Raw genomic sequence first — 24,027 nt, 5'->3', positions numbered from 1 at the left:
ACTTTATAATGAGCATTTGACTTGTGTACTTCTTCTTCTTTCTCGTCAGTTGAATATGTCCCAAATAAGATACTTTAATTACCGCGATCAGTTGTCTTTCCACGCCCGCTCTCCCCAGCACTTCTTTATTCATCATGTGCTCTGTCCATGGGATCCGCAGAAGTCTGCGCAACAGCCACATTTCCATTGCTTATATTCTGTTTAAGGACCTCACTTTCAAGGACCACGTCTCCACACCATACAAAAGGATCGGTCAAATATAACATTTTATCTCCCTCAATCTAAGGCTTAGAGGGACTTTCTCGGCGGATTAGGAACTTAATAAACTTTTTAAAAGCTGTTTTTGCAATTAATATCCGAGTTTTCACTTCCTCGTCGCAATCCCATTTTTCACTTAACATACGAGGATATATTGAAAAATTCTTAGCCTATTATAGAACCAAACAAAATTTCATTGTCAAAATATTACTCAACATATTCTCCTCTTAATTGGATACAGCGAACCTGCAACGTCTCTAGACCTCTCAAAAAAAAACGTTTTTTCTTGCTCTGCAAACCAGACCTCCACAGCTTTTATTACCTCCTCGTTAGAAGAAAATTTACAACATTTTGAACTTTTTTTCAGTTGAGGAAAGAGATGATAGTCGGATGGAACCAAATCTGGTGAATAAGGGGGATGTTCTAGTAATTCAAACCCTAAATTACGAATGTTTTGCATGGCAACATGAGATTTATGTGCGGGAGCGTTGACCTACAAAAATAGCTTTCCGCGTCTTTTCTCTTTAATTTTTTCCAGTAGAATGGTCAGTAATGTCGAATAGTAATCTCCAATTATTGTTCTACCCTTATCTAAAAAATCAATCATGATTACTCCATGGCAATCCCAAAAAACTGAAGCAAGAACGTTTCCAGCACATTTTTCGACACGAAACTTCTTAAGTCTTGGAGAACTAGAGTGTAGCCATTCCATCGATTGTTGCTTTGTTTCTGGATCGTAGAAATGTATCCTCAAGTCTCATCCATAGTAACAATTCGGTTTAAGAAGTCTACATCGTTTTCATATCGAGCACAGATCGAACGCGATTTTTCTATCCTTGCACGCTTTTGGTCAACATGCAAACATTTGGGGATCCATTTTGCAGCAATTTTTCTCATGTTCAAATTGACGTGAACTATATGATGAGCGCGTTCGTATGAAATATTCAGTGCTTCAGATATCCGTTTAAGCCCAATTCGACGGTCTGATAAAATCATGTCATGAACTGCATCGATATTTTCGGGGACTGACACAGAAACTGGCCTTCCCGATCGGTCATCATCTTCAATGGAAAATTTACCTCTTTTGAAGTTTGCAGTCCAATTTTTCACGGTCGCATACGAAGGACATTGATCACCAAGAATATTGAGCATATCTTCGCAAATCTGCTTACCTCTTAACCCTTTTAAATACAGGTACTTGATGATGGCTCGTTACTCCAATTTTTCGATTTTCACAATTTCGGTGGACATCTTTTTTGGTTGGTTCTAATTCAACTTGCAGTCTATTTTCGATTATTTGTTTTTAGCGCGTACATAACAGGATATCCTAACCAATCTTCAGAGATCTTTATTTTTATCTATCATCATCACTTAGCAGCCTGTTTCGTCCACGGTCGATCCCTGTCATTCTAGTATTTTCTTCGACCACGTATTATCTGATAATCTTTGTTAATGTGCGACTCTTTTATTTGCACCCGTAACATTTGTTCTTTTACGTCAACTCTTCCTCGTCCCTTATTCGTTTTCTACTACTACTCTTCCCAAAATTTATTTTTAGTTTCCTCTATCTCATTTTCATCTGTCCATAGCAAGCATCTATCGCTTCCCATTTATTAAATGAGATTTCTTTTTTTGGTGGCAACTTCAAAAGTGCAGAAATTCATGGTCCACCCTGTACTTGATCGTTATACATAAAGCGTCAACTTAACTTATTATCGTGACGTATATAATTTAAATAAAGGCAAACGAAGTACCTTAATTGGTTGTAGATATAGAATAGAATAGAATAACGCATCGGTGCTTCGGCGACGATTTTTCGATGTTCATATCCGCGGTCGCTATAAACGCGTTCAGTTCAAATGACGAGCGTTATGCCTCGTGACCGTTTTATTATTTCTATCGATTACGTTTATACGAAAAACAAACTTCGTAGGAAAAATGTTTAGCGACAGTATTGAATCAATCTCGTGTACTTGACCTGGAAAAATCCATCCGGTTTGTGGTTAAGTTGGTTAGTTTTCGACGATTTATGGTGATCTACACATTTCCGAGATTATTTAAAGTTGTCGTGTAGTGTTGTGGTTTTAATGTGATATCTAAATTATACACGCATGATACGATTTTTTTCCTGTATGGATTGTTTAGTGGTGACCGACATGTGGTACCCCTGTAAAGTTTTTTTGCAGGCCGTATCTCAAAAAGATCAAGGTAAATAATAAATGACATTGAACAATTGTTACTAATAATCATTGAAGCTTGGTAATTGTCAATTTTATTCATAAAATAAGTTAATAAAGACTTGGTTTAATTATATAATACAATTACAAAAAAAATCCTCCCAAAACAAACTTTGCGTGATACATGTACAGCGCATTTATCACCAACGCTCTGTAAATATTAAAGGGATTTGAATTATGTTGATTGACATATTACGAGGGTTGATACTTACGTGATACAAATAAAAACGGAGAAGCTATATCCAATTATAAATATTTGTTTTTATTCATCAATAAACTTTTGCACGCGTTTGAACCATTTCGATTGAGATACATCCAAAACATTTGATCAACCGCTTCTTCAGGTGTAGAAAAACGTTGACGTCACAATTTATCTTTGATCTGCAGGAATAAGAAAAAATCATTGGGTGCCAAATAAGGACTGTACGGCGGATGACCCATTAATTCGATGTTTTGTCTGTTCAGTTTTCATGGTGGAGAATGTGAATGGTTCTCCTGATCTTTTCGAACCTTTCTGGCAAACACATGCTGTTGTACCATTCAGAATTGACCATTCTACGTTGCTCTAATGGAACGGTGAGCGACATTCTGAAAAAACAAGCGACCTTTTTTGACAGCTAAATGTTTAATGGCCTAATATATCTTAATCTCAGGGTATGTCACATGCCGATGTTGCAATATCAGTTGACATCAGCATCGATGTTTTCTGATTTCGGACAACCTTCACGAAATTCATCCTGTAGTGAAGTGCGACCACGATTGAATTCGGAAACTTGGCGATTCGACATGGTGCTTCATCATCAAAAGTCGAAGCGAGTTTATCGGCACATTGCTATTGGTTTAGTCCAAGTCGAAAGTCATGGAAAATCATCGCACGAAAATGTTAGCGATTTAATTCCATTTTTTGACCAAGATGAAAGTTTCAAGTATCTGCAAACAACTCAAATACCACTTGTATGACAATACGTTCTAAGTACGTTTACCATTAAAAATGTCAAACTTTATGATTGCAATGTCAGATTTTACATATTCATCATCAGTATTGCCATGTCTCATAGGAATCATATATATAGATTATAAGTTCTCCATTAAATCGCCCTGTGCCCTTCAGAACGTTTGTCCATAAACTGCATGGAGATTCATTCCATTCCTCAAAGGACAATGTAGAAGAATATGGCCCCTAACAATGTAAAATATAAAGAAAAAGCAAATTTCTCTGATAAAGTTCTGGTCTAGTGTGCGATTTCGACTAGAGAAATATCCAGACCGTATGAGGGTCTGATAAGGAGGAAAATTCTAGATTCTGAAATGAATATTAACATCCGCTTCACTAAATTAGTTGATTTTGTATAAAAACATTATGTTCGTCAAGTCGACATAATGTTTTGGAAGGACTTAGCGTCCTGCCACTATGCAAGGTTATCTTAATAATATAATATGTGCAGATAACCCTCTAATTTACCTCAGCCCCTTTCAACTGAAGGTTTTTGGGCACATAACAATTACGGCATAGAAATTTTTAAAAAAATACGTGAAATAGATGTTAACGTCGTCCAATATGTAATGAGAGATGTTCGCAGAAAATTGTGCCTAGTTGAGGATCGCGAGCTCCTCCATTTAGTTCAAGTTAGGAAGGTTTTCCACAAGCAACTTTATTTAATCGTTACAGCGATTTAAAAGAAGACTGATATCGCTAAGTCGAGAGCTACTTGCCGGTAGGTTGTATTCCTCAGTTATTGTTAAAAACGACGAGAGAGCGATATGTAGAAGATCCAAGATACACGAATTAAACTATTGATTTCGCTTAAAGTGGATTAAATTGGTCCTCATTAGGTGCAAGATTAGATTTGATGAACTATGATCTATATCGTTAACACGTTGACCTAGTGATCTATCCTGTACCTTGGACTGTTTACCAAACAGGTACCAAAGCTATGAGACTTACCACTACTGGCTTTTCTTCAGTTCCTTCTTCATCGGGCAGTAGCTCATCTTTGCTTAATTAAAGTGCCTTTTGGAACCAATTGGAGGAATAAGGAAGAAATATCTTTAGTTGCTTTAGACCTGAGGTCTTGCATCATCTTCTTGTTTTCCCACTTTTTTATTGATGACTTGACTCGACGGCTTTTGTGGAAACTCATAAAAAGAGGTCGTACTATAAAATTAGTTGTTTCGACTACTACCAAGCACATTTGATCATTTATAGTCATTGTAGTCAGGAGAAGTTAAGAAACCATCATCAATGTTTCCAAATAAGAAATATTATATTTCTAATGGAATATACGAGAATATATTGAAAAATTCTTAACCTACTATAGAACCAAACAATATTTCAATGTTAAAATATTTTATTACTCAACTTATTCTCCTCTTAATTGGATACATTTATTACAGCGAACCTGCAACGTCTCTAGACCTCAAAAAAAATGTTTCTTCTTGCTCTGCAAACAAGAATTCCATAGCTTTTATTACCTTCTAGTTGGAAGAAAATTAACGACCTTTTAAAATTTTTTTCGACGGTCTGATGAAATCATGTCATGAACTGCATCGATATTTTCGGGGACTGACACAGAAACTGGCCTTCCCGATCGGTCATCATCTTCAATGGAAAATTTACCTCTTTTGAAGTTTGCAGTCCAATTTTTCATGGTCGCATAAGAAGGACATTGATCACCAAGAGTATTAAGCATATCTTCGTAAATCTGCTTACCTCTTAACCCTTTTAAATACAGATACTTTTAATTTATTGCGTAACTCTGATTTACTAATTTGTCGTCAAACTTTACACTGACACTACTAATAATTTATTGTTCGTTGCTATGGTAACGAAATATTTTGTTTATGCATGGAACTGGTCTAGGCTAACTAGATATCAATACATCTTCGTATATCACGATCATTTTCCTAAATTGTCTTATCAATTCTGCTGAAGCTTAGAGCACTCGAAAATCGTTCGACTCAATCAAAATTTTAGGATATCTTATGTTTCATAATATTTCATAGAATCACTCTCGTATAATGATGAATCCAATATTTCATTTACAATGTCAGCAGTCTTTTGCATCTATATTTTATACTTAGTGGGCTTGTTTTTAGCTATAATCACTATGTCAATAATGAATGAAGGAAAAGTCTGGCCAGTATAGAACCCGGTCCATAAACTTTTTCGTCATATTTTTTGTGTGCAAACTTATTTGACGTTTAGGTCAAGGAATATAAATGTAAATTTTGCCAAATATCTTTAATTGTCTGCAAATGTTTTTATCAAAAAAGATGTCACTTATTGTCATGAAACCATGGAGAACACAACTACGATTATCTGACATTATTTTGTAGACTTTTTTGATGTTTCCGTCAGTGACAGCATCTTTAGGGCATCCACTGCGCGCATCGTCCTCGGTAGTCATTTCGCATCGTTTAAACTCATCAAACCACTTCTCATCGGTTAATTTTCCTTGGGCAAAGTCCGTATTATGTTTTGAAAGGCATGCCTTGGTTTCAGTAGTATTTATGCTTTATTAACACAAGAACTTATTTAGTGTCCATTCTTTCATATTGATAAAAGTTGCTTAAAATGTCTCTAATCTCAAACTAATGGCAGGACTGTCATCATTAAAGACGTGTCTTTTGAAGGTTGGAGCTACTGAAAATCATATGACTTTAATACTAGTAGATCCATCTATTAAGCAAGCTACGAACTTTTCAGCCCACACAATACGTCATTAACGCAGCGAAGAAATGTGAGCAAATTTAAAGGACCTTTTCGTTGGATATTTTGCACTTTTAGTAGGAAGCAGACTAACTAAATTGAGAAAAAAAATTGACCGCTGACAGGGCTCTTATAATAATTAACAATCTTTCAAAGTAAATTACAATATGTCACCAAATCGAGCTCTAAACTGCCATTGCTTTCCAAGGTCGTCACGAAGGCGTTTAATTACCAATTTTCCATTCAGTTTTATTAAAATTAGTATGGAAATTCATCTGAATTGACACTTTATTCATCATTTTAGTATTATTATAATGCGTTGCCAAATATTTGCTGATATTATTAAAAAAATATGCGTATGTCTTCACCTAGTGACAGGTGTTACATTATACCTATTTATATATATATACGACCTTGTTTCTTTTGTAAAATATAGTTAATAAATGTGGGTGTTTCATTGTTTAAACCATAAAAAAAACTATTAAACGATTGTGTAAATTACTTACACGTATGTTCCAATCAGATAAGGGAACCTTTTGACGAAATAAAAATTGAATGATCACCTTATCAGTTGATTAGATGTAGTATCAAAATATTATTTTACAAAAATAAATAATTCGCCATCTTCCAAAAGAGTACTTACTTCTAATGTATATAAATTCAATTAATATATTAGTTGTTTTTGCTATTTTTCCTACCACTATTGAACAAGCTCGAAGTACATTCATAAATTTTAAAAATGTATTTACTTGTACCGACATTGATCTTGATCTTAGACTGAGACTTGTGCGGTGCTACGTTTGGTCAGTGCTTCTTTACGGGATGGAGGGTTGGACCCTTAAGGTGAAGAACATCAACAAATTAGAGGCATTCGAAATGTGGGCATATCGTAGAATCCTGAAGATACCATGGACTGCCAAAGTGAGGAATGAGGATATATCAATAAAGACCGTGAACTCTTTAACATCGTGAAGAAACGAAAGATTGTATATCTTGGCCATATAATGCGAGGCCATAAATATCAATTCCTTCAGCTGATTGTCAAGGGCAAGATTGAAGGTAAGAGAGGATTGGGACGGAAGAGGATGTCATGGTTACGGAACGTGAGGCAGTGGACGGGTATACAAGATATTCAGACATTGATCCATACCGCTAGAGATAGAGAAGCCATGAAAAATGTGGTCGCGAACATCCATTAATGGATAAGCATTAAAAGAAGAAGAAGATTGATAAAGTGCGCTTATTATTGTAGTCGGTTATCGCATATAAAAATAATGTCAGTATTTTGCTGAGAAATATATTTGCGCATGCGTTCAATAAAATTTTAGCCATTTAAAACCCCCAGAATCAGTTTTACAATTGTATATGTAAAATTTTCTTGCACCAATTGAGATTCGAGCTGTCAGTTACTATTTATTCCCGAATTGCACTCTGGATTGGTTCATCAGCCACTGTTTTTATCAGATCTGGATCTCAGCGACTTTTTCCTGTTTCATAAACTTAAACTACTCACTATAAGTGTCTTTTAGACAACAACAAGCTCCTATTAATATATGAAGGAAATTTCTGGGATAGGATCTAGTGGAAGTGACTTTCTACAAAGTTCCTTCTAATTTTTAAAATCTTTTATTATGGTTAAGAGAAGATCGTAGGAAACCGGTCCAGAGAAGACCATAAAGCCAACGGGAAATTCAAGTAACAAATAATTTGTACAAAATGGGACAGGAAAAAATGTAGAAAAATAGCCAAAACATACAAGGAACTTTAGTTTAAAAAAGGAAAAAAAATTAAAACGTGGATTGGCTCACCAAAAGAAATGAGTCATATAGCTCTTGATTGAGCGGTTACTATTCCTATTGGAATGTACAACCTTTGAGGGCATTTCTTACTACAGTTTATTATTAGTTTTTTATCCTAATTTCTTCCCATTATGAAGTTATAGTGTGATGGTGAATTTTTTCTCTTTAATCACTTTTTTTGAAAATTTGTGGATGTAGAATAAGTTTATTTGGGCAATTATTTGAATAAAACAGATCACGCACTGGTTCGGTACGTTTTTTAAGAAAAAGGAATCTCTTCACGCACAATGTTAATATCCAAGTATTTGTTGAACGATTTTCATGAGAAAACCACGCAAAAGGTTCGTTAACTTTAATTTTTTCTCGTCACGTTTAGATAAACTATAAAGTAGGATTGAACGCTTTAAAACGTTTGTCATGACTCGGAAAATTGGGTCGTTAAACGGTAAGAATACCATATCGTGCGATGTTTTACTACCTCTACAATACATATAATTTGTTTGGTATTAAACATACAGGGTAGGACTGATATTGGATATTAGAAGTTGATAAATGTTAACTTAATAAACAGAAATGGAAAAATAATGCTTGAATGTATAAGCAATGAATTAATAATAGGAAACTTATATGGAGAGCAAAAAATATAGCAATAATACCCATTCCTAGCCAAAGGGTAGCAAAAAGTATAATACATGACTACGAGCCCCGTCCCATTTCAGTTGGCCCAATTGAAAAAAATTACTAATTATTGCTTTTTCAGCTACTAAAAACCGGCAAATTGTTTCGTTTTGAGCACTTTATACTTTCTATAAACATTTTAGATACAAGTCGTACATATGTTATAATTACAAACCAAAAAAAAAAACAAAAACCAAATGTAATCAGAAAAGCTTAAATATTAAACATACTTTTGAAAGTTACCATTGCGTAACATCCCCTTTATTTTTAATAACAGCCGTAATTCATTGAGGCATGGTGTTTATTAAATTCTGGCAGTATTCGGGAGTAAAACCATCCCAAATTTCTTGTAATTTTGCACGCAACTGCTTTTTCATTTCATGCCAAAGTGTTTCTATTGATGATAAATCTGGACTACTTGAAACCCACTCTAAAAATGGAATATTGTTGTCTGAGTACCATTTTAAGGTCTTTTTTGACCTATGGCATGCTGCTTCATCTTGCTGAAAAATAAAGGCTTTCCCAGCGAAGAAAAATTCAGCCACAGAAACATCACATGTGAAGAAAATCGAATGAATGCCAATCATACGTCGATAGAAGCACAAGAGAGAAATCACTGAAAAAGAAGTGAAACTATAGGAAAATCAAAATAGGAAAAGCGAGTGGAGGTGACAGCAAAAATGATAAAATATTTAGGACGAACAGGAAATGGATGGATATTAAAGATATTTTCTTCAGCATTCCAGATCTATTGGATAGAAGCTCTACCAGTTGAGCAATTCTAGACGCACGCGCATTAATATTTTAATCAACCCAGCGAGAAACATTGCCGTCTATCTAGACAACAATTTCGAACTAATTAAGAAAACGTTTTTTCTTTAAACTTTTGCGAAAATTATACTTCTCTTTTGGGAACTAATATATCAATCGTTAGCCTATAATCAAAGATATTTTGATTTATTTTCATTTCGTTTAAGTGGTAAACTCATCGACTGAAATGAAATCTCTCGGTAGATATCTGGTTCAAATATTGACAAGCGTTAAGTTTATTTACGTAACACGTCATTTATTACATTTTCGCGTCATCAATTTCATATTAGTCTTTACAACCTATTGCTTTTTATTATTTGTATATAAGATTTATGTAGGAAGTATTTACAAATGACTATAATTTTTGTTCAGATACGTTTTATTAAATAGCAAAACGATAAAATTATAACTTTTATAAAATATTTATTCGAAAAATAACTTCATTTCTGTTAAAACCATCCAGTTATTAAGAATATATGTTATGGGGATCGAAAAGTCGATTTTTATGGCGACTCTTTAAAAATAAACAATATGTGTACACTCAACCTACAACCGATTCCTCGAACAACTTCCTGAATAAAACAATATTTCTTCGCCACCGACGCCTTGTGGTGCAGTTACCTTCTTTTGGAAACCCCAAATTACCTTATAATTTTCTTAATTTCCTAACGGCATACAATTAACCTAATCCTTTGCGATATACCTGGTAGCACATTTCACGGAAAACCAATATAGCTACGTCGCTTTACCCTGTTTCATGACACTCCCTCCTATCTCTCACATACACGGACCCAAGCGATATGTTTTGAATCCAAGTAGTAACGACGCACCGCGAATGAGACCTAGCGAAACTACGCTGCTCTTAGAGATTAGACACGCGCGAGGATATAATTTTACGTTTTGTATATTTGGATTTGTGTGTATAAATTATATGTAGCTGACCCAGGTTTCATTATTGTCTTACCTCTTTATATTCTTGACCGTAAGACTCGCACACATATATTTAATTGTTATATTTCACCTCCTTGTATACTTAAAAGTCGTGTCGAAATATATTTTATGGTTATTGTGACTTTCTCATTTCTAAATAATGAAATATTAGATTTTTTTGCAATTAGTCTACTAAAAAAAGTTATCCAATTGTACGAGGCTTGTCTGTAAAATAAGATTCCCAATAAATGTTTATGGCATCAAACAATACTTGTTTGGAAAGCTTAAACTTCCCTCAATTTTTCGACATAATCGTTGTTAAGATTAATGTATTTTGGCTTGTGATGTACCATCTTCTTTTTGCATGAATCGCCGTGAAGATAATTTCGTTGGCTGTGAAATACATCACTACCAAATGTTTCTTTATCAGAGATGGTGATCACTGGGGGTCAAGTCAAGATTGTAAAGGGAGTGTGAAACAGCATTCCATCCAAATCTGCTGTTAAAAACAATTATGACACAGTCGGAGTGCTGATGGAGACGCACTCCATTTATAAGCATGCTTCTTCTCTTCATTTAAATCGCGCGCCGAAGCGATGGTTCTTCAACATATGTTAGTATCGATCCGTATTAATTATTGTGCTAGTGGGCACAACAACCCTTTCCTGTCTCAAAAGATACTCGCCAACACTATACCGGTAGACAGGTTTTGTTTTAACTTTTACTGACTATATCGTCTTTTCTTTCCGGTGTCATGTAAAGGACCCAAGTGTCTCCGAAAATTCCTCGCCATCGGTTTCATAGACATGAAGAAATTCGCGAGCCGCTTCTACACGTTGCCGTTTGGTTGTCATCCGTCAACATTTTCGGAATCTTGCTCAAATCTTGGTATATCCTTAACGGTCTCTCGAAATGTCATGATCAGGGATCTTCTAGCTGATGTCACCCTTCGATCTTTCAGCAATGCTTCTTCATTTTTCAATTTTGATCTCTTTCGAGTAAAACTAAACAAAATTAGACAACGATGAATTAAATTTAATAAAGCGACATCACTTTCCACTCTCTCTTGTATAATATTGATAGTAATCATAAAATGTTTTTTTTTTGTTTCAGGTGAGTGAAGAATCTACTTTTAGTAAGTATATTATTTTGTTCAATGAACACATAAAAATCTGCAGATGTCAGTACTTATCAATTAAACAATTATTATACTCATGCGGCACTATAGGGTCTTTTTTGAAAGTAGTAGGATTGAGCGAACGTGCGGGGCGAGAAGCGAGTTGCACGTGCACGGCTGGAGCAGAGGGATATTGGGAACTCGGGAAAAATTTTGCCAGTCATATCTTAGCCGTTGAAGAGAGCAGATTGTCTTGTAATGTGAACTCCTGTCGAAACGCCTCGTTACAGAGGCGTAGAGCGTTTACTGGAGCAGCGAAACGTAATCAAATTTTGTGTAAAGCTTGGTAGAACGGACAAAGAGATTCATGGCATGAAAAGGAAGCCTACGGCGGCTAAATCGGATGGTGAAACAAGATGTTCCGAGATGGTAGGGGAACAAAGGAGAACGCCGATCGCTCTGGACGTCTCTCAACCAGCAAGACCAATGAAAATGTAATGAGTATCAGAATCGTAGGAATTGAGTATTCCTCAAACTCAAGTTTTTGAGATTTTGACAGCCATGAGGAATGTTGATGCCGCGAGTGTTAAGTCCAACCAGACAATAAAATCGACGCTCAAAGGGAAAGTTCATCGTTTGGTAGAGGCCGTAATGCACACTGAACAGCATTCCGTTTCAGTCTTTTCTGGAGGCGTACGAAAACTCGTTGGTAGAAGTGTGTAGATGCGGAAGGGTCCTATTTTGAAAAATACTTATCTGTTTTACTATTGTTATAAATACATATTTGAAAAAAAATGTGTACTACTACTTTCAGAACAGATCCTATACAAATAAACCGAGTGCTGTATTTGGATCCGCGCTCCATGTGCCCCAGGTAATATGTTGTCATCTTTATGGTTTACCAGTGTTTCTTAAAGATCTGGGTTCTGTCAAGCACATTCGTTTTCTGTTTGCTTGTCGCCTCAATTAATCCTCAATTTTCATCCTGTTTCATCACTATGTAGATAGAAACCACACTTCTGGGTTTTAGGTGCGTTTAATGTCAAGAGATTCTGCTGGTAAAGATTAGTAAGTATTCTCAAAGAAAGTACTGTCTTAAGGAGCAACAACAGTATCCTCAGTCTATATCAATTACTTGGTAGGTTAATCGTTTATGTAGAAAAGTTGAGAACCAGGTCCTTTTCCTGCTTATTGTGGTTGAAATGTCGTATGCTGCAGTCAAGTCAATGAATATTACATCATATTTCCTTCTTAGAACTTATTCTCAATGTCTTGAGCGAGATTTAGCATGATTTCCATTCCCCAAAAGAGACTAGTTTGTTGTGCAAATTGTTCGGTATTATCTAAGGTATAATTCGTTTCTAGAGCTTTGAATATGTGACACAACTTTTTTAAAAGCAGTGTGATTACGCCTACTTTTGTTTTATAAAATTTATTGAAAGTTCACCTTGTAATCGACTTTGCTATTAAAGTTTACATGACACATGACCTCTCGATTAGTTAAAAATTGGATAAAGACCTGAAAGGTTTCGTACCTTGAACTTATGTCTATGGAAATCAATAAAAGAAGTGGAAATTGCTCATTATTATCTGTAGTACGTCATATAATTTTCTCCAGACATCGATATGAAAATCTGGATCAATGGACAAGAACTTCATTTTATCATATAATACATGTTGTCAAAAAGATTTTGAAGTATTTGTTAGTTGAATAAACTGAAAATTTTTTCGAAACTATGATGACCGCTTCTGTCATTTTCGTTGATAACACGTAACTCTCGATATCGCTACCATTTTGTGTCAAAACTATTGCGACTTACGTTATCCTCATAAACCTTACTTTTATACGTCAAACGGGCTAAGATCTGGGCTTTTGGAAGACTAGTTGTTGTCACTTGAGCTTATTAACACAACTTGAATTGTTCGATTTGATATATGAAAGTGTCCTCCAGTCCAATCGCAGAAGACGAATCATCCTCCACCACGAAAATGCGAGCTCTCGCATCAGTTCAAACAAAAATGTCTTTTAAACAGTCAAAACATCCAAGTGATGGGTCATCTGCCCTACAATTCTCGTTTGGTACTCAATGATTCCTTTTTACTCCGACATATCAAAAATAAATTGCGAGGTCAACGTTATTCTACACTTGAAGAAGCTGTTGATGCGTTCTAATCACATGCTTTGGTCCTCAATCGGAATGGAAAAAATGCTTCGACAATTGGTTAAAACACATCCAAAAGTGGATTGATTTTAAAGGAGAATATTTTGGATAACACTGGAGTGTCCTCTAGCTTCTTTAGACCCAAAAAGTTTCATAGCTGTTCAGTATTTACCTCCTCAATCTTTATGAAAACAATCAATTGTCTTTAGTAGACGTGGCGGCCCACACAACGACCTTTGGACATTGCAGGGATTCTCTACTCCCCGTTATCGATGATTCATTTGAACAAAGGTTTCATTTCTTGCATTTTTGCACCAAATTAAATTGTAAACACTTTTAAATGCAAATTATCGTCTTTATTGTTTCTAAGGGTTTCTCTCATTCACACAGACGTTCTCAGTCAAATGTAAACATTCTTGTACAACGTTAGATACCAGTAAGATAGTGTGGAAATTGTGGAAGAAAAAATTATCTGAATTATAAAGGCAAAATACTCAATAACACTGGTTAATAAGGTTTTTACACACTGATAATGAGTTTTAATCTCTTCAACTATCGAATTGTATAGTCGCGAAAAGTTTGTTCAGAATTTGCATCATTGCAATTATATAAATAAACTTTTAACTAAGCTGTAAGTCTTTTTATTGATATCGCATTTGTATTTTTCAACAGCACCACTTGGTGCGTTGTGTATACGATTTGCCGCAGGATACAAACGTTGGATAGTCACTGTTGAATCAATCAAAAAGAAACTTGCGTTCCTGGTGGGTATAACTTCACAAAATGGCAGTTACAGTACCTTCCATACTCTAATCTGCCTAATTAAGTTCAACCATAAAACAAATACCTGGACACACTAAATTCAAGACGTGTGCACAAAGTGCAAGAAAATGCATGTCAAATATTTCATACATATATTAAAAGCCGCTTGACAGCTTATTCTTTCATGCAAAATCTCGCACTTGCAACATCATCGGTTTGGTGCTGTTTTTATTGCGTGCAAGCTGCACAGTTACTTACTTAGTTTTGTTTTCATCATCGTTAAACCGGTCACAAAATATTAAATCAAATTTTAGTTGAGGTATTTGTTTAAATTACTTATTAAATTTTTTGTTAGTAGCAGCCATGATGCAATGACAAGAGATACGTGACGTGCAATATTCATGTATGCAATATTTTAACCTCGCAAGAATTGTATGCGATTTCTTGCACCATGTCAAACGGCTTTAAATGACTTAATAGATCTGGTGATTACGAAAAGTAATAGGCGAGATTTGCTTCTTAATTCCATATTATATTTTCGTATTCGACTCGGTAACATTTTTTCCTTCAACTCTCGTATATATCGGTGATTAAGACAAGGTAATGTACCAGGTGTTACTTAAACCAAATTAATGCGCACTTAGGTCATCGTCTAACAGTATACAGTTGAAACGTTTCGGCATAATTTTCAAGTAGGTAGGTGAGTCAATAGTCGAGAAACCTACAAAACGTTCGGATACGAATATCCTAAATGGAAACAAAACACATACACCGTGTGAAAATTCCCTTTAAATAATTAAACCAATAAGTATTTCAAATAAAATTGGTATTTGATAAGCCCTCTAATAACTTTTTTCACTGAAGGAACATATGAAAATGGTTTGTTTTTCAACCCGCGATGGGTTGTAATCACCTTGACGATTAAGACGTTTGTCATTTCTGTGAACAATCCGGCAATGATTGGAAGTGAGTTGTGACGTTTTCTTTGAGCTCCACGTCAGTTTGGAAGCGTTGCCCTCCAAGCCACTACTTCATTTCAGGGAAAAGATTAAATTTACTTGCTGCTAGGTCGGGACTGTATGGTAGGTGTTCCAAAATATCCCATTGAAATTACTGAAGAAGTCGATATTAAAAAGAATTCACACTTTGGTGTTTAATTGCCACAATTCCTCAACAACACGTTTATATATGTTTTTTTTGTAACAACTCCTTTTTATAGGGAATCTGTAAATTAGCAATTAGCGAATTACGAGGGTTGCTGCTTAAGTTTTGATATATGGCAACACTTATGTGAATATGTCAAATGTAAAATTGCCATCATTCAGTTTGACATTGTGAACGTACTCAGATCGTGCTGTCATACAAGTGCTTTTTGAGTTGTTTACAGATATTTGAAGCATTCATCTTGGTCAAAAATTCAAAAATTGAAATATGACTTCCGACGTGGATTAAACCAACAGCAGCGGGGATGAAGTACCATCTCGAGCCACAGTATTTTGCTGGTTTTTTGAATCCAATCGTTGTCGCAACTCGTTACAGGATTAATTTCGTGAAGGTCGTTAAAAATCGGCTGTAGTGCCAAAAAACATCGATGCTATGCGCAAACTGATATCGTCATGTGACATACCGTGAGATTGGGGCATACTTGGGCATTAATTCCACTCGCATACATTTAAAATTGCATGAATATTTGGCTATCAAAAAGATTTGTTCGCTATGTTTGTGTTTTTGGGTTTCCTCAAACTAATATTTTTATTCCTCTTTTGAAAACCATAGGTCCAATTTAAGCCAGCACTCTTATTAATATGCCAAGATGGTGGATAGCAAGCTGCCGCACTTCAGTTATTGTAAGCCCATAATGCATTCTACTGCATTTTATTATATAAACATTTAGTTGGGCTTCTTTTTAGGTTGTAAATACTTGTTAGGAGGTATACTTAGATGAAAAACTACGCCTTCTCCGTCTTTATTATTATTTTTTCTATTCTATGCTGTAGAATTTCCTTCCAACACGTCAAATATTGCAGAAGCCACTATATATAAGTCTTACATACACATATATTTAACTAAATATCGGTGCATACTGATACGAATAAATGAGCATTTGCTTTAATGTCCCCCTGCCTACTACAATCCAAATAAATATTTTATAAAAATTAAAAGAATAAATATTCAGAAAATTCAAGTGTGTATAATGTAATTACAAATATGTACTTACCAAATGTCTTAATACAATACAGTTAACACTAAATAAATAAGAATAATCACGTACGAAAGAAAACTACGAAAATTTTGTTGTTGTGGCGAACGGCTCATCTAACGCGTTGTGTTTTCAAGGAATATTGACTGTATCTATGTGCCCCATGTATCAATGTACCCCATCTCCCCTTACTAGTCATCACTAGTTTTGAATAGTGAAAGATTTTATTGTCAAAAAGATTGGTTCGCGTTGTATTACGCTCAATAAAATAACTCTTGTCGATTGGTGTAAAGAGATGTTTAAAAAATTCAATCGCGGTGCTTGTGAACCCGATACTAAATAACAATCGAATGTATGGGTCTTTCAAGACGAACCAAATCCAAAAATCAGTGAAACCAATCGCAGAATCATTCTCCACCACGAAAATGCGAGCTCTCACACATCAGTTCAAACAAAAACGTTTTTGAACAGTCAAAACATAGAAGTGATGGGTCATCTACCCTACAATTCTTGTTTGGCACCCAATGATTCGTTTACTCCCGAAGATCAACAATAAATTGCGAGGTGAATGTTTTTCTTCACTTGAAGAAGCGGTTGATCCGTTCAAATCACATGCTTTGGAAGTACCTCAATCGAAATGATAAAATGTTTTGATCGTTTTGCCATTTTTGATGTTTTTCTCTACACCTCGTATATCTCAGGTAATTTAACTTTTAACTAGCCTATAAACAAACAGTGAGTCAGTATACTTTGTGTTGTTTATCCAAATTATGGTAATAATATGTGCAGGCAAGTAAAATTAACCTTGACATATATTTTATTTATTATTTTTCTAGTAATTTACTCCTTAAATATGATTACGTACATTTCAGTAATAAGTTATGCGCGCAAAATAAATTTCAACTTTTGACCTAATTATTCTATTCATATTTAGAATTTTGAACCTTTTCGTGACTTTTCTTCGTATGTCTTGAATCGCAATCATTTTAATTAGATTAAAAAAATTTATTTACGGATCTACTTTCCTTTTCTTTATTCTCCATGTTCCCATTTAACTCGCTTAAAATTGTAGATATCAGATTTTAGTTTCAAAATGTTATAGAAAGGTCCCCACGCTTTTATAATAGTGACATCATACCAATCTTGTTAGTCAAAAATTCTACTTTTACCTAACCCTCCTGATCATAGACGCGCTGGCATGACTTTCTATAACAATAATCCTAAGGAAAACATTCCAAATTTGGGAAAGAGTAGTATTTAGTAAATTATTGACGATAACGACGAGAAGTATATTGGGCAAACTAGGATATCTGTTAATGTTCGATTTAAGGAGCATTTAGCTCATTTAAAATATGGACGGACAGAAACATCGTGTATTATTCAGATCGCTGTCAATCAATGATACAAAATATATATAAATGATAAGTTGTTTTCAACAATAGATTTTCGAATACAAAGAATTTCACTAGATACAAAGAACCTATTCCTTACAAACTTTGTAGTTTATTATATAGGAATTAAATGTATAGATCAACTTCACATATACATTACAGACAGGACATCGATCTCAAAGGTTTATCTAATTCAGAAGAAGATCAAATAGATTGCTAAGGGATTAAACAGGTGATTAGGACCGAAAGTTTACCTTCATTCTCTGAAGACGATAACTTGGTCCGTGTTGATCATTGAATCCTCTAGGACTAAGGTCGAGGTTGGCCAAGGGAATTGCTAAGAAATTTAACCAGTTATTTAGGTCTGACAGTTTACCTTTAATCTCTGAAGACGATAACTTGGTGCGCGCTAAACATTGAAGTCTCAATGACTAAGATCGAGGATGGCCACGGGGATTGCCAAGAAATTAACCAGGTAATTAGGAGCGACAAGTTACTTTCAATCTTTGGAGATAATAACTTGGTACATGTGAAACATTGAAGCCTCCATGACTAAGGGCGAGGATGGCCAAGGGGATTGTTTAGAAATTAACCAGGTAATTATGACCGACAGTTTACCTTCAATCTCTGAAGATGATAACTTGGTACGCGTCAAAAAGTGAAGCCACCATGATTAAGATCGAGGATGACCAAGGAGATTGCTAAGAAAATAACCAGGTAATTAGAACCGGCGTGTTATCTTCAATATCTGAAGACGATAACTTGGTACGCGTCAAAAAATGAAGTCTCCATGACTAAGGTCGAGGGTGGCCAAGGGGATTGCTAAGACGTTAACCATGTAATTAGGAAATTCAAATCTAGGAAGTCTTCATGGTGTTTCTAAAGGTAATACATCCCAACCTCTGCACTTGGTCTGATTTTTTCCCCTTAGACGATTGCTTTTTATTTCTGAAATTACAGTAGTACAAGAATCGTAGATTTCGACCTTTTATCAGTTAATTTTTTGCACAGCAAGACGTTACGCTGCTGTGGCTTTCCTGACGATATTATTTATTCGTTAGGAGCTTACAATTCATGATGACCTCAAAATATTTACCATTCCTTTTTTCCCATGTAATTTTTTTCATATTCTCCATGTTCCTTCCATAGGGTACCTTCAAATTAGCTAGTAGCTATTGGAATTGATGTTATTTGCCTAGCGTAGACGTTGTATTCCTACTTTGGTTAATTAAGTAGTTTATCTTATAAATCAAACATTAAAACATTGTAATCTTATTTATAATTTGTTGATATGGGAATAAATAACAAACTTCATAACTTCGAAATCGTCACTCACATATACATCTTCAATATTAAACATTTATTTGAATCTTTACTTTGGTATATAATCATTTTCACAATTTCAAATCATCAATTTTCAATTCTATCTAATCGAGATACAGTTTTTTTTTCATTGTATTTTTCGTTCTATATATTTTTTTTTGTTTTAGTTAGGAGGAAGGTCGTTCCCATACTAGTTGTTTTGTTTGTGTGGTTTTTTTCTGTGTAACTCGGTCGGACATTGACTTCGTACGGAACAATATGTTTAATTGCATTCATAGAATTTATTCCAATTGTACTGAACCTTGATTTTTTCACATTAAAATTTCTGTATGATATAATTCCGCTATCTAAAATCTATTATAAACCTTAACAAAATAGCAGTTTTTGTTACTACATTTTTTTTTATTGAGGATTTTCTATTCTAGAAACATACCTCAATATTTAATACAACTTTAACGTACTTGAAGTTAGGTACACATAAAACTTGTACCCTTAGAAAGTATTACAGAAACTGTTTCAAACAGATCTAGATGATGATGATGATGATGATGATGATGATGAGGGAAAACACTTTCAAAAATCATCGAGAAAAACTTCAAGTCCAGCAAACTATCAGCTAGAGGCAAGTCTCTTGGTACATCAGTACTAAGTAAATCTACGGTTAATTGGACCAAAAGAAGATAGTAGAAATCAAGGAGGATACCGTCAGGAAAAGATTTCAATAGTGGAGTACCAACCTCAACATCTAACTACACTCAAAAGTCGCAAGAAATTAGAGATCATGCAATAGATTGGAAGGATCTCAAGTAACGACAGCTGTAGCAAGTAAATCTACTCTTCAAGTAGTGGTTAGGCCCCTTCTAGGAGCTAAAACGAATAGAAGCAGGAAGTAAAGTGAGAGTAGAGATCATCAAATAAGTTTGGTGATGATCATCGTAGAAGAGTATATAATCACCTTGGCGACTACCCAGCTATAATATGGAGTCTGTTATGCTATGGCATAGCATTAGGTTGAAGGGTCTAGTTGTGATGACAAACCTCTATACTTTTAAGAGCCTCATATGCTATTGATGCACGAAAATATATGTATGTATGAATGTAGATGTTGGGGTATCATATATATTACGATCCAAAGGATTAATCCCAATCCTTTTAGAAAGTCTTCGTCTTCTATTTCATACAACTCCAGGTGTAGTGCTCTGGAGTTCCGTAGTGTTTCACACATCGAGAGAATGTCGATAGAGGTTTCGTCCTGTGTGCAACAAAATATGCACGCCCCATTATCTGTTAAGTCTTCAGGTGTCTATTGAGGCTACAGTCTCCGATTTCTGTCAGTATTCGTAGGTTGTTCCTACTTAAATGATACATTCAGCGGGTCTTCTCTGGCTATAGTTTCCTAGAAGTATCTTTGCCTATCTCAATCACTGTTGTCCCAATAATTAGTTTTGCTCCTATCTACCTTCTTCTCCAGTGCTTTTCCATTGTTCTGTAGCTAAGACCACACAAGGGTTTTTCTAGGTAATCCTAAACAAATTTGGATTTTATAATACTGGAGGCTAAAGCTGGAATAGCTGCTTAACTATCGCACAGATTGATGATCTCCTGTTTGCGATATTTCCTCTCTAGATTGAACTAGTGCTTTGGGTTGTTGCCCTTGCTTTGGTCATGATTTAGGGACGGTGTTTCTTTAATTTTCCGTCTCTGAACATTCTAGTGTGAGAGATTTAGAATCACTTCTACTGCAGTTGTTAGTTATGATTTCATGGTCCCAGTTGCACATATGCGAGCCAGTCTTTGTATCTTCCAGAGATTGTTCCCCGTAGTATTCAGACTAATTCTGGTACCCAAACCACTGCCCCATATGTGGTGATTGCTTTCACAATTGCCGTGTACGTCCACAGTAGGATCTTTAGGTTACAACCCCAATTCTTCCCTGCGAAGTTTCTGCACACTATGCAGGATAATACAAAATCACTAGAATGCGAGAGTGGATTTCCACATTTGTAGATAATTCAGAGTGATTAAAATACTCATAAAACTATTTGAATTTGCAGATTAGAGCTTCAGAGCTTTCGCCCCGAGGTCTACATCAACTTTGATCCATACTATTCGAAATATAGGTTTAAACGAATCAAAATATCGAGAAGATGTGTACGAATGATCTAAGCGTTTATTTTGTAGTGCAGTGTATAATATTTATTTTATATTCAGATGTATTTTAAATAGATTTCATTTCTCCATATTATTTGGCTACGATGTCGCTCTAAATATTTTCATTTACATTCCGATTCATCTGTTTTCGTCTAGACTAAAATTAATTGTTCGGAATTCCTGTTAGATTTAAATAAATCGTCAATGGATATGTATATGAATTATAGAGGGTGTTGCTTTAAACTTTTGTTTCCAATAATGTCCCAACAATACACGAATTTATCGAATAGTATGCTATTTGTTATAAAAACGTACGTCGTCAATAAACAAAGGAAGAAAAAAATAAGAAAATCGACATTACTTATAGAACTCTCTCTGTATTATAATTTCGTTTTTTCTGTAACGGTATGCTGGCAATCGTACGAATGATAATAATAGAAATTCCATAATATCATCATATTTTTTACCTTCAATATCTATTAATCGTCTATTCTAAATTTATCTAGCATCTTCGACTATATCTTCTTTCACAAAATTCCCGAATGACTTTTTAGAACGATGATTGATGCTTAAATTTATATTGTATCCTCGTAAATTGGTATATTTGGCAAGCAATTTGATATCGACTCGTATCAATCAACCCTTTTGTTTTCTAAATATATATAACTCTATCCGAGCTTTTCCATCCGACATTTGAAATATAACTAACAAAATAAAATACATAGATGGCACTATTAGTATTAAATTCATATTATTTTCAGTTGAAAAGTTGGAAAACAGTTTCGCAGTAAAAGTTGAAAATCATCTTCTAAAGAAAAGGATCTAAGCTTTCTGATTATAAATAAAGAAATTAAATGAAATACAGGAGTTAACAAAAATATGTTTTTGTTGTGCTAACAACAGAAAAAATACCAAAAGATTTGAACCTAGGAATAGTGGAGAAAGGAATAAGAAATAAGATCGAAAACACTTTAGATGACTCACAATGTGGCTTTAGAAGTGGAAGAAGCACAAACGACTTAATATTTACAATTAGACAATGTTTTATAGATTTGGAGAAAGCCTTTGATCAAATAAGAAGTGACGATATATTAAAAATACAAGTGATACGAGCAAACAACGAAGAAAAAGAAATTTAGTACAAAACCAGGTGTTGAACAATGATGTGTATTAAACCCACGATTTTTTTTGAGTTATAGTTAAAACAATAAAAAGAGCAAAGAATCAGAAGAAACTTAATATTGGGATTTGGAGGATAAAGCCAACATATTTAACGTAATTGATATTCGCAAAGGATTTGGTATTGGCGAGATCGGAGGAAGATATAAGACATAATCTGGAAATATTAAATACAGAATTAAATATGAAATTAAATGCATACAAATCTAAGGAAATGACACACTAAAACAGGACATGAATGATAAAATGAGAAAAGTGGGTAAATTATATTACATTACACTCAATACGTCGCTTGATTGACACACAGATGGCGCTGCCATGATCAAATCCATATGACGTTTATGAAGTACCAGTTTTCAAAAGACTATTTGTAGAATTTCATGATATTTCGATTAGTCAGAAAGAAGTTACAGCCATTTAAGTGAAGCTACTTTTATTATATCCAAAACAATTACGTGTGTTAATTTGTCATGGCTTCTTAATGAAAAAAATACTGTACAAGCTCAGAAATCACTTTAAAAGTGATTCTGCTCGATCGAAAAGAGCCATTTGTTATTGGTTTCCTGTATTTGAAACGTGTTCGTACAGACACCGATGATAGTGAACGTTCTGGCCGTCCAATTGAGGTGGTTACTCCTGAAAACATGGAAAAAATCAACGAATTGGTTATATCTAATAGTAAATTGAAATTGAGTGGTATAGCTGAGACCGTAAATATATCAGAAGACATGAACATTTGACCTTAAGGAAGCTTTTTTAAAAGTGGGTATCGCATTTATTCACAGACGATCAAAAACAACAACGTGTTGATGATTCACAGCAGTATTTGGTCACGTTTACACGTAATAAATCAGATTTTTTGCAACGATATGTAACAATGGATGAAACCTGAATCCATCACTTTACTCCGGAATTAAAACGATCCTTTGAGTGGACTGCAGCCACGTCCGAAGGGCACAACAGTCAGCTGGGAAGGTTACCGCTTCAGTATTTTGGGTTGCGCATGGAATATTGCTAATCGACTATCTCCAATAGGGAGTTATAATCGCCCCAGTGTTTCACCAAGATAATGCACCTATTCACAAGTCGATGGCAACGATGGTTAAATTGAACAAATTGCTTCCTCGTCCACCATTTTGATCTGGCCCTCAATGATTACTGGCTATTCGCTGATATCAAAAAATGCTCGCCGGTAAGAAATTCAGCTCAAATAACTTGAACTGAGCCTATTTTGAGGCAAAAGACAAATCCTTCTACAAGCGCGACATCGAGAAGTTAGAGAAGTGTTGTGTAATGATTGTTTGAGATTGAATTGATGTGA

The 24,027-nt window shown here is 34.8% G+C and overlaps 1 protein-coding gene across 3 annotated transcripts in view; it reads left to right on the top strand.

The window, feature by feature from the left end:
• The window catches only part of LOC130893368 (serine/threonine-protein kinase tricornered), a 147,643-nt gene that overhangs the window by 69,848 nt on the left and 53,768 nt on the right, over positions 1 to 24,027 (top strand). Inside the window, exon 1 of one of the 3 annotated variants that reach the window (XM_057799405.1) lies at positions 2,016 to 2,466. The exons of the other annotated variants lie outside the window; for them this stretch is intronic. Within the exon in view, the coding sequence (XP_057655388.1) occupies positions 2,370 to 2,466 (97 nt within the window). The 5' untranslated portion in view covers positions 2,016 to 2,369. Of the gene's footprint in view, positions 1 to 2,015; positions 2,467 to 24,027 lie in introns of those variants that run through there. 3 annotated transcript variants of the gene reach the window in all.

Source organism: Diorhabda carinulata, chromosome 4 (genome assembly GCF_026250575.1).
Source record: "Diorhabda carinulata isolate Delta chromosome 4, icDioCari1.1, whole genome shotgun sequence".
NCBI classification, from domain to species: Eukaryota; Metazoa; Arthropoda; class Insecta; order Coleoptera; family Chrysomelidae; genus Diorhabda; species Diorhabda carinulata.
The sequence above is the reverse complement of the archived record's forward strand: the minus strand, read 5'-3'. Positions and strand labels throughout refer to the sequence as shown.